Genomic DNA, 12,597 nt, shown 5'->3' with positions numbered 1-12,597 from the left:
AGGGGCAAGAAACGGTGCCCTGAACACCCCCCCCACCCCCACCCCAAGAAGAGAAAGCGCGAGATCCATCAGAGTAATGCCAGCAATTTGCCACAGGCACAATTCAAAATGTCCATATCATTCTCATCACATTTCTTTTAAAATAGGTTGAAGGATTGCTTAATATCTGCTTAATGCAGCATAATGATGGAGAGACATAATACACAATGCTAATTTTCTTATATTTCACCCTCTTCCTATTAATTAAAGAATCTCTGAAGCTGTGTATGCAAGAATGCATATGTTGTGTAGCCCTCGCAAGGTCACTGAATGAATGTACAGTACCAGTTATCAATGCAAAGTGGGTTTCGGTTGTGATGTCAGTGGAAAAACAGATTCTTAAGAAACAGAAACCTGAATCCCTGTCACCATATGCAAAGTGGCTGAGTGAATTATCGAACACTTAGCTAATGGGGAATTAACATTAGGTGGGAGTCATACTTGGAAAGCCTACAAAATCAATAAAAATCTTACTTTAAAATAAAGGTGCATTATGTCTGTGTACTTTTAACAACCTTGTAGCACCTGGAGTGAAGTCTTCCACACCTGCTGGGCATCTTCCATCTGCTCAGCACAGGAAGCTTTCATCTAGCATTTTCAGTTACAGGGAAGTGACAATGTCTTCTGTGCCGGGCAGGAGACGGTAGGAACATGTATAGGGAAAGGAAGCTGCTACATTCTCTCAATAATGTCTCAAGAATATGACCCATCTCTACCACTTCCTGGGAAAATACCATTACATCCATGCTTCTTAGATATCAAATGTCCCCTCCACCCTCCAAAAAAAAGAAGCCATGCTTTCCAGGACTGAAACACAGGAGAAAGCAGAGTGCAAAGTATTCGTACAGCACCTGTGAAATTAATATTGACATATGCCCCAAATGCCCGAATAAATCTTTATATCCTCTACCCCAACAGGGCAGCTGCAATCAGCCAGACTGTCCTTGGTCTCTTTCTAAATGTTACATCTTGATAGGAAGGCTGGGCCTTTTCACTTTGTTGACCACCTTCTGTAAAAAAGTGCTTTTAGGACATCTGTAAGCATCTTTTTAGGATTGTACTATCTTCAAGACATTGTAAATTTATCTTGTTCAGGTGAGTCCATCCTGGATCATTTTTATCCCATCAATACTATTATTATTGTAAATTGTACATACAGAAGGAATATCCAGGTCATTGGACTGGGGATATTTTAATGTGCGTTTACTTGTATACAATACCCAAGATGGTTTTACCAGTACAACCTAAAATAAACACTTAAGTATACTTAAGAGCAGCAACATCCCAAAGTACAAATATATGCAACATACTGCAGTGAACCACATTATAGATGGCTCTGCAGGAGGCTCAGCCACGAGAGATTCCAGCAGAGGTTTTCATGGGATATTGCTGTCAAACTCACACTCACAGACAGGTACAGATGCTAAAATGGAGGATAACCTTTTACAGTTTCACCTCAGGGAATAAAAATATTCAATGACTTTCTGTATCTTGGATATCAGCACCACCATTCAACCAACCTGAGCCGAGGCAAGGTGTGCATAAGGGGAGATATACCCCTAGAAGACAAAATAAGTCTCCCATATAAAACACTGAATCATATCTAATTCTTATCTCTATTTAAAAGCAGCATATATTCCCTTCTCAAAGATGCAGTGTACTGGATCACAGTTTGAACTTTTGTCCTCTTCTTGCACTGTTGATTTGCATCACACTTTTTGACATGCTAATATCCAAATTCATTCTGATAAAAGTAGCTGAATTCAATTAGAGAATAACAGGTATTTCTTAATCAAATGTTCTGATTTATTCTGAAATCCTATCTTTAGGTTCATCCTTAGTTTAAGCGTGCGTAAGTTTGTGAGTGGAAATGTTCTCTGTTCTCATTCATTTATCGGTTAAATTCAAGCAACTGAGTATTCCAAAAGTGAAAACTGATTTTTTTAAAAGAAAAAAATGTATACATGACTCAGTCATCTCTTAAAAAAAAAAAAAAAAAAAAAAAAACAACTTTTGGCGCTTTTTGAAGTTATATTTATAAACCTTTGTGCTGCCTTTTTTTAGTAAAAAATAAGCCTGTAATATTGTAATTTGATTCCTTTCCTTCACCATTACTACGTTAAGAACGGACAGATTCTTATATAAAAGAGCAAAATATTTAATTATTAAGGTAGGAGCGTTACAGTATTTTATTTTGCATGATCACTGGTATTAGGCATTGACTGCTGATGGAAATAGAGGAAGCAGGAAGTAGGTGTATGTATAGAGTAAGGTGGATTGTTCAACCTAGCATCCAACAACATATCTGGGTACAGTAACTCCTCACTTAACATCGTCCTAGTTAAGGTTGTTTCGTTGTTATGTCGCTGATCAATTAGGGAACATGCTCGTTTAAAGTTGCACAATGCTCCCTTATAACGTTGTTTGGCAGCTGCCTGCTTTGTCCACTGCTGGCAGGAAGAGCAGCCCGTTGGAGCAGGCTGGTGGGGGCTTGGAACCAGGGTGGGCTGGCAGCCCCACCATTAGCTCCCCGCTCCCCTAAGTTCCCTGAGTGGCAGCCGCCCAGCAGACTATCAATTTCCGGGCAGTTCAGCTGTCCCTCCCGCCACTGCCATGTGCTGCTCCTGCCCTCTGCCTTGGAGCTGCTCCCCAAGCCTCTGCTTGTTGTGGAGGGAGGGGGAAGAGGAGTGCTGATGTCTGGGTGTCCCCCTCTCCCTGTTTCTGCCCCCCCCACTCCTGTACCCCATCTCCACAGAGCAGGAGGGGATAGGACAGGGCTCAGGATGGAGGGAGTTTCCTGGCAGCAGCTGCTATCTCAACTTGCTGATCTACTTAAAAAGGCAGTGTACTTAGAGCGGGATCAGCATACTTAAAGGGGCAATGCGCTTCTCTCACACACATGGTGTGTGTCTTTGTCTCTGTCTCTCTCTCTCACACACACACTCACTGGATATCTCACACACACATGCAACACCACCACCACCCCGGCACTTTGGAAAGTGGTGCGCTCCAGTGGGATAGCATGGGTTCATCATCACGTTCAGTTTCCGCAGGGAATGTTTGCAGTCACTGCCATGCGTCTGTTGTGTCTCCTCCCTCCATGTGTGCTGCCTTGCAGAGTGTGAGGCTACATTAACAACAATGTGTTAACCCTTGAGGGCTGAGTCGAGTGCTAGTTCATCATTTAGCGGTAAGGCATTCCCTGGGAAATATCCCACCCTCTGACTCCACCACCTCAACCAAGCTTCACAATCATCATTGCTGTGTACAGTATTAAATTGTTTAAAACTTATACTGTGTATACTGTATATAAAACTTATACTACATATATAGTCTTTTGTCTGGCAAAAAAAATGCCCTGGAACCTAACCCCCCATTTACATTAATTCTTATGGGAAAATTGGATTCGCGTAACATTGTGTCACTTAAAGTTGCATTTTTCAGGAACGTAACTACGACGTTAAGCGAGGAGTTACTGTATATAAGCTGTGTGACAACCAGCCAACAGCAGAAAGAATGCCAGTAAACTGCATCTGTTCCATGTCTCTCACCCACTGGGTCTGATCCGCTGATCTGTATGCACACAAAGCTATCACTGATCACAAGAGAGCTCTGCCTGAACCGGCACTGCAGCACGGAGCCCAAAGACTCTGCAGGACGATAGATGATGAGACAAACTATACGCTTAAAAACATTTAATCCTAAACACTAATTCCTTTAACTTTCACCAGTGACTATATGACACTGTAATTCTTCCTTGCTCTACATGTTCCCACTGTAACATACACCTGAAAATGCTCCCAAAACCTAATGGAGGTGTCACAACATCAAGAATATAAAACCAACGTCGTCTTCTCTTCAGAGTGTCTACCGTGTGGCTAAGCTAGTGACCACTCCCACTTCCAAGCCAGCTGGTAGTGAAGGCTACTGACCTCAATCTGCTGAATGGCTTCTTCCCGCAGACGGATGGCCTCCAGGTCCTCTTCTGTGATTTCCGAGAGCAGGGCTTGATCCTGACTCTGGTTCTGCCACATGCCATCTCCTCCATTAAAAATCTTCTCATCATCAGCCAGGTCGGAGAAGGGGGTCTTGGGACTCTGCTGAGATGGGAGAAAGGATGTAAGGCAGGATTAGATTTGACAGCATGGTTGCTGCTTTTACCTACCAGGCAGATTATGCAAAACAAAGCTCCATGTACCAGATATAGTGCCTTTGGAATGCGTTTTGAGGGCTGCAGGCTGAGAACCACAGTGTCCCCGCACCATAAAACTGCCCACAGTCCCCAGAGTGGGGCCAGGAGTGGAGCCCTGGGTGTGGGCCAGGCAGCCATACCCCAAATACGGCTGCGTGGGGCCGGGCAGCAGCCAGGACCCTGAGCACTGAGCCAGGAGCGGAGCACCCAGAGGGGTTGGCAGCCAGGACCTGAGAAGAGGGGCCAGGAGTGGAGCCCCACCTAAAACCTGGGGCAAACCCCCTGGTTTCCAGAGCCTCCCACCAAACCTACCCAAAGACCCACTCTACCACCCCGTGCCCCACTGCGGCACTCACCAGCCTCCTGCTGGCAGGAACACTGGTGCAGGCTGCAAGATGCTGTCTCCCCCTCAGCCAGCCCTGCCCCCTGCCAGACCAGAGTGGCAAATTTTGAATTTTTTTTAGCACAGAGCTGGGCTGCAGCTGTATGCTAATTGGGCTGCATGTGGACCATGGGCCACATGTTGTGAACCGTTGAGACAGATGATGGGCAGGAGAAGGGAAGAATTATCCCTGTTCTATAAATGGGGAACTGAAGAGGTCAAGTGACATGCCCAAGGTAACACGGAAGTGTTGGTAGAGCTCGGAATTGAACTGAGATCTCCTGAGACCCAGGCCAATGCCTTCGCCACATCATCTCTCTCATCATATATCATATCATATATATCTCAACATACAGGCCCTGATCCTGCAGAGCACTTATGCACACATTTAAGTTTAAGCACATTAGTCCCACTGTTATTACTTATCAAGTCTACAATACCCTACAGTGTATTCAACACTTTACCAGAGCATACGCAAATTCCCTACCCTGAAGACTTTATGATCTAATTTACAGTACACGAGTTATCAGAGAGTGACGAACCGTGTGCCTGACGTGAGTAGGAAGGAGAGCTGCAACAGCAATACGATAATACAGTTATCACTATGGGCAACCCATGGTTCCATTTTGGTTTGCTTTTTGAATTAACTCACTGGCGGCTCACACAGCAGGTGTTCGTTTTTAGGAAGCATTTAAGGCTCCGCATGGTATAACATTAAGCACGTAAGTAGCTCCATCGAACTGGCATTGCTCCCAGTTTCGCTTATCAAAAGTTAAACTAAAATGGCAGTCCAGCTGCTTGCAACGTTATGAAATTAGAGGAAGACATGGTGATTGCTACTTCAGCCACAAGTGTCTCTCAGAGCTTGGGTTTGGGAAGGAAATACTTTGCTACTTTGCAATGGTCCTGGTTCTGAATGTTGCCAATTGCCCTCAATTTACATTGAATGAATGAGAATCAAGAACTCTCAGCAGCTCACTGGAGGTGCACAACACCCTGCAAAATTGGGTCTTAAAAACTGCATTAAGAAAGCAGTCTGGTCATCTTGAAAGGGATGATGACCCCAGCCACGGGGTATGTGCCTGAAGAGCAAAACAGTACCTGTAAAATTATCTCTGCTTTTTGGAGGAAGTGTGAAGGGTGAACAAAGAGATGGGAATACAGGGCCCAAGACTTTCAAAATGGGTGCCTAAACTCAAACTCTTAAGGTCCTATTTCATCATCTAATATGTGTTGGATTTTCCGAAATGCTGTGCATCTGGCTCTCTGACTTCAGTTGGACCTGCTGGATGTTCAGGGCATTTGGAAATTAGACCACTTATTTAGGTGCATAAATATGGACTTAGGAATCTAACTTTAGGCACCCATTTTTTAAAATCTTGGCTGGGGAAATCAATCTGTATGCATAAAAAGGGGGGGAAACATTCAAAAAACAATGTTCCCCAAAATTATAAATAGAGAAGGAGATTCTTGCCATCAGTATTTTCCATTATTTCTTCCTCTTCTTCCCTGAGAACTATTTTCTGGAGTGGAAGGATATGTTATAAAAGGAAACTCATCACAAAAATGAGGTTTACAAATGCATTTAAAATTACCAAGCCACATTTTAATAGCATTAAGACATTCCAGGGGGTGTATTATTGGTCCACTAATAGAAGTGTCAGACAGCTGAAAGCATATGGCAGACTGCCTACACGACCTGAGGTACGTATTAATCGACCAATAAAACACCCTGGAGTACCCTAATGCAACTCTTGTAGCTATGAAGGTCTCTTCTCAACTCAGCGACGTCTCACGTATTAAGGCTAATGGGAGTTGCACACACAGTCATCACGGTCACATTTTCACAGGGCTATCCAAACACAATTCATACCGTCTTCATGAAATTTGTTCGGTATTTTCCAGAAGTGGCTGTACAGGATCAAGGGGAAAGCCACCACCGCAACAAACATACATCAGATGACTTGGCACCATCAAACTATGCACATAGCTACTCTATGTAACCATGTGTTCCTCTCATTGTTACTCTTGTTCTATCTTCCTCTATTCCCTATTTGTTACACGCACCTCATTTTTGTGTCTGGTCTTAAATTAGAGTTAACACTCTTTGGGACAGGGTCCATGTCTTCCTATGCAGTTTTACAGTACAATGGGGCTGCAGTCTTGACTGGTGCCTCTGGGCGCTGTATTGCAATATAAGTAAATAAGTAAATCCACAATAATTCACCTCTACCACAACAACAGATATGGCTCCAATATCTCCTTAAAAAGCATGGGCACTGATGTGTTTAAATAGATTATGGTCCAAGCACATTATACTCATGTTCTTCCTATTAAACAGACTGGTGACATGAGTTAACTTCAGAGTCACTGAAGACAGCTCTGTGAATCTGTCTCCTGGACATCTTGCAAAGAAGCCACATGAATGAGTGATCCTGTATTAAAGGAAAGAATAGGATGTGTGCTGGTTATAATTTCCTGCAAGACACAAAAATGGAGTTGTGTTCACTCTCCATAGAGTCATTATGGCTGGCTACTGTGATCCATGTTTTGCCGATTATTTTGATGTAGTATGTGGCCCTCATACAATGGGTTGAATGAACAAACCCCTTGTTTTCAAGCAGCACCAAATGGAAACTCTCAGCTAACAAAGACTTGGATTTAAATGTGTAAAGAAATCTAATTCGATTTAATATTTTGGATTGTAAATTGTATTTTAATTGGGTTTTTCTTGTATTTCCTTTACATTTTGAATTTTTTTTATTACTGTATTTGCAAATGTTACACTTATAATCAACAAAGTTATAACAGAGACACTCGTTGATCTTCCATAGTTAAAGTTGCAATCTGAGATGGGCTTAAAATGAGGCATAATTTCCTGGTTTCCTCTATACATATGTAGCTTTTCAGTATGAAATGGTGCTAGATTCTATGCTATCTGAATTTTCTATGCAATTGTTGTTTAGATTCTTTTTATAATTTTTTAATATGAAGTGCTTGAAGTTGATCTGTTCTTGAAGTTTGCCTGTGGCAGTCTTCTGCCAGTGTGTATCTTTAAAACAAACATTGTATCTGCAAAGGTATTGGTAGAGAGGTGAAAAAGTTCAGTATTTGTGATGTGCTGGATAGTTTTTGAAAACAATTTTTTAGGACTAAGGGTCATTTTTTGTTGTTATTCAACATATGTGACAACTAATGAACGAACAGTAGCCAAGGCACATTCTCTCCATTGGATAAAATCTCCTCTGTAGGATAAAATCTCTTCTGCCTGCAGCTATAGTTTTATCAGATTTTATCCTACAAATAAGGTTTTATGTGCAGTTCTTGATAGAAAAAGTTGTATCTGTCCGGCTGGATATAAAATCTGTCAGTAGCTGTACTTCTCTAGCAGATAAAATCTTCACTTCAGCAACTGCACTCAGGGGGGCTGAGAGCCATTGACCCAAACTGTAAACCCTGAATATGATGGAAACCACTTCAAGCCACGGGCTGTGACAGCACTGCAGCACCCCTAGTTCCAGCACCTCTGGCTGCGCTTCTGTGACACAGCCCCAGAAATTACCTCCACGGAGTTCCACCCCCATTCGGCTGCTTAAACATTTTAATGGGGAAAAAAAAACATGTAGGAAACTAATACACAAAAACTTAATTGTGAAATGGTTCAAGTTGCCACACACGAGACACGTGACAAAAACAACAAATCATCAAAGCGCGGAAATGAAAAGTTAAGCCACCTAACACTATATATCCTCTCTTTTTCCGCCCAAAAGCACAACCTTACAGCTCCCATATCTACCGTACACCAGAGATCCTGCACAGCATATCTTTAGAGGACCAGAGAATGTCCCATACAAAGAACAGTTGCTCTGTCCGTGACTCAAAACTATAGCTCTCTTTTACACATCTAACTTTCAAGACACTATTACTGATGCTCATTACAAGTTCTGCTCCTACTGGAAATTAAAAGAAACAGACAAAACAGTGTGACAGGTACCAGAGGGAAAGGCCAGGAAGTGCTGAGGCACAGGATGAAGCTAACACACATGTGTTTGCACCCCTTGATAATCTGTACCTTATTCCCTAATAACCAGAAACTTCTATGCTTAAACTCTGTACCATTTTCTTTTTACTTCAACATCGTCTTAATAAAATTATAGCACGCTGATATTTTGCTGACTTTTCAACCCTAACTAGGCTTAATGTGAATTCAGTTTATCATAGTCCATTATGTCAGTGGTGAACACAGTCTTCTCCATTGGCTGTCTCCAGAACAAGGGATCCTTGAAATATCACGGCTCCCTTGTCCACATGATCTCAACTCTTGGCTGCTGTCTTTCACAGCTTTCTTTTTTGAATAGGTGGGAGAATAGACGGAGATGCTATTAAGAGGCCTTGCATGCCAAACTCTGTCACTTGCTTACCTTTGTTTTATTACAATGGTTACGACAAAGCTGTCAGTGTCCTCAGAACTTGTGGGAAGCAGGTCCTACAATTGGAGTGGCAACCTAATTCTGGAAGACCAGGGGAAACACAGGTAACATTTCCACAACTTCTTCACCATCCACACACACACTTTATATAATTAAAGCTGCCCTCATAATAAGGTTTCAGAGTAGCAGCCATGTTAGTCTGTATTCGCAAAAAGAAAAGGAGGACTCGTGGCACCTTAGAGACTAACAAACTTATTTGAGCATAAGCTTTCGTGAGCTACAGCATCGGAATGCATCCGATGAAGTGAGCTGTAGCTCACGAAAGCTTATGCTCAAATAAATTTGTTAGTCTCTAAGGTGCCACAAGTCCTCCTTTTCTTTTTCCTCATAATGAGGTGTATTCAAGTCCCATAGGAAGTTGGAAAATGCCTTTTCTATCCCAGATCACACCACTATGACCCACGCCATTCCATGCCACTAGTTTGACATCCAGCTCCACTAGTGGCCAGTTCCTAACTAATGGTATACAGAGCCATTTCATTTCTAGGCCATCAGTTCAAACCCAACCCAGGTTATGTAATCAGGACTGTCCTTAGGCATACCTGCCTCTTTCTATCCCTGTTCTGACCCTTCCTGCAGGCTCCCACCACAGCTGGCTGCTGCAGCCTGGTGAATCTTCCTCCAGAGGGGATCTAGGACTTAAAAGTGAAAAAGCCTCCAGCCTGCCACACCTATTATCACAACACTGAAACTGTTAAAGAGCCATTCACATGCTAATAAGAAAAGGAGTACTTGTGGCACCTTAGAGACTAACCAATTTATTTGAGCATAAGCTTTCCTGAGCTACAGCTCACTTCATCGGATGCATAAAGTGGAAAATACAGTGAGGAGATTTATATACACACAGACCATGAAAAAATGGGTGTTTATCATACACATTGTAAGGAGAGTGATCACTTAAGATGAGCTATTACCAGCAGGAGAGTGGGGTGGGGGGAGAGAAAACCTTTTGAAGTGATAATCAAGATGGGCCATTTCCAGCACATTTCCAGGAGTTAACAAGAACATCTGAGGAACAGCGGGAGGTGTGTGTGGGGGAGGAATAAACAAGGGGAAATAGTTTTACTTTGTATAATGACTCAACCACTCCCAGTCTCTATTCAAGCCTAAGTTAACAGGTAATTTAAGCCTAAGTTAATTAGCTGTAGCTCACGGAAGCTTATGCTCAAATAAATTGGTTAGTCTCTAAGGTGCCACAAGTACTCCTTTTCTTTTTGCGAATACAGACTAACACGGCTGCTACTCTGAAACCTCACGTGGTAATGAAGCCATTTAACAAGCACTTGCCAACCCCCACTACTTATTGTCAGTTTCTGAATTTACTGACAAAACCAGGTGTGCAGGACTGTAATATTTACTCGGAACATGTTCGTCTACAGGACCTTCGCTTAAAATTTGCTTTAAAAATATTTCATTAGTGTGCTGCTGAAGATTATAAAATAACAACTTTAAAAAATTCTTGCAAACATTTTTAGACGCACAATCTGAGTATTCATCTTTAGCCTTAAATGCTTGGATCTTCAGATATAGGGTTTTTTTAAATAAATCCTTCAAAAGACCACCCTTATTTAAAATACACGTGCGAGCCCGGGCTGCCATCGGGCATATGGGCACTGGTTTAATAATACTACATAGGGCCCCATAAATCCTAAGGATGGTCCTGTATGTAATAATAACAATACCTAGCCTTGTTGTGCACGCTGTACTTGCCAGATTTCAACAGAATCACTCGGGATTTATATCCATGTAACAGAGAGGAGAATTTGGCTCACATAATCAAACTGAATACTACAAATGGCAAGCTGGTCCATGACAACCATTCAAAATCAAGTAAATCTGTAATGCAGTGAGAACTTTGCACATACCAGGTTATAAACCAAATGGGGGTGCTCTCCCTCCTTTACTCCTCAGGATTTCCTGTACCCCTAGCAGGAATACGACCACAATAAGGAATCACCCACACACCTACCTTTCTTCATGTAAGGTATCACATCTCATCTAGGGAACTTTTTGGCTGTAGCATTTGCACAAACTGCAAACACAGCAATGTAGAGATGTGTATCTTTTACTTTACAGTACGTGTATACATCTAAAGAGATGGACTAACCTTCATGAGGATAATCCCACTCTCAGTAGCATGCATGAAGATTAACATTTAATTGTACTTGGAATAATGAGGCCAGAATGCCTCCATTAAAGAACACTAAAATGCTTTACAGCACTGGCCCAAAAGACCGTCACTTGCAATACCGTTAGTTACAGTGTTGGAATGTTACTGGTGAATTTTTAGTACATATGTTGGCATGAACAAAAATGACGTGGAATAACCAGCTCTGTCTTCCCAGCTGCAATATATAGCTACATTAAAAAGACACAAATTAGATTAGATAATCTTTCTCAAACCATCCTTCCAAAACAACTAACCTTGCAAACTCAGAAAGATTTATAGATGTATCTCGTCAAGCAGAAGCCCAAAGCAATTACAGGTAGAAAAGCCTCCGGCAGCTGCAAAACAAGTGGCCTGGGACTTCTAAATCTTTTAGAGAAGTGAAATAGTGATATTACAACTTTGCATTATCTTTCACACAGAAGAGAGTAGCAGTGATTGGTAACCAGAGCTCCGTTATCTTATGAGAGGTACTTTACCATGTCAATGGGGGGAAAAAATCCAATCAGAATGTGTCCATTCCATGCCCTCCTCTCCCACTCAGCATGACCTTTATTAGACACTGTTAGAGACATTAATTTCAGCTCCTAAACTACAGTTGCTTTAAATAATATATCTTCTATCCATAGCACTTGCAGCTTCAACAAGCACAATTACAGAAATCACTCCAACTTTTTAAACTATGTAAATATGATTATGATATACCACTGTAGTCTGAGAATAAACTCTGTGTGTGTGTGTGTGTGTGTGTGTGTGTGAGAGAGAGAGAGAGAGAGAGAGAGTCTGTATTTGTGTCTGTAGTGCCTTTACATTTATTGTAACTAGGATCTTTCCAAGGTTGTTGTTTTTCTTATCAACACTTGGTCAAGTTTCGACTGGAATGAGATGGAACCAAAGCCAAGCAAAAAATAAACCATCAGTTCTACTGATTTTCTGTTATATGCCAGTACTTGCAGCTATAGGGACAGTGAAATAGTGGGAGGTATTTGTAATATCAGTTCGTATTTCAGCACATCTATATTTGTGTTTAGCATTTTTCATCCTTCTAATCGCTGAGGTCATGAAGCCTATAGACAGGCTTATTAGTCTCGTGGAACTGCTGGCACTGGAAGAGACTTGGTAGCAGAGCAGCTAGTTCATCTCCCCTACTGTTTTCTTCTCTCTTGTTGCAAGAGCTTATTACCTCTCCATCCCTCGAGATCTTGACCTCACATGGTTCTTCCATTCCCTAGCTGAGCTTACTATACTTTGAGCTTGGATGAGTTAAATTATGTGCCTGTGACAACTCAGGTGGAGGAGAAATAAACCACTATTTTGAGGCTCAGCA

General features: G+C 42.0%; 1 protein-coding gene across 10 annotated transcripts in view; it reads right to left on the bottom strand.

Moving 5' to 3' along the window:
• The window catches only part of TSNARE1 (t-SNARE domain containing 1), a 695,137-nt gene that overhangs the window by 270,540 nt on the left and 412,000 nt on the right, over positions 1 to 12,597 (bottom strand). For 8 of the 10 annotated variants that reach the window (XM_074943767.1, XM_074943771.1, XM_074943762.1 and 5 more), the window contains one exon: positions 3,972 to 4,139. In XM_074943767.1, coding sequence (XP_074799868.1) covers positions 3,972 to 4,139 — 168 coding nt within the window. The remainder of the gene's footprint in view (positions 1 to 3,971; positions 4,140 to 12,597) is intronic. The other 2 variants (XM_074943772.1, XM_074943770.1) reach the window with 1 other exon arrangement.

This window comes from Natator depressus, chromosome 2, assembly GCF_965152275.1.
Source record: "Natator depressus isolate rNatDep1 chromosome 2, rNatDep2.hap1, whole genome shotgun sequence".
NCBI lineage: Eukaryota > Metazoa > Chordata > Testudines > Cheloniidae > Natator > Natator depressus.
This window is presented reverse-complemented; position numbering and strand designations above follow the sequence as displayed.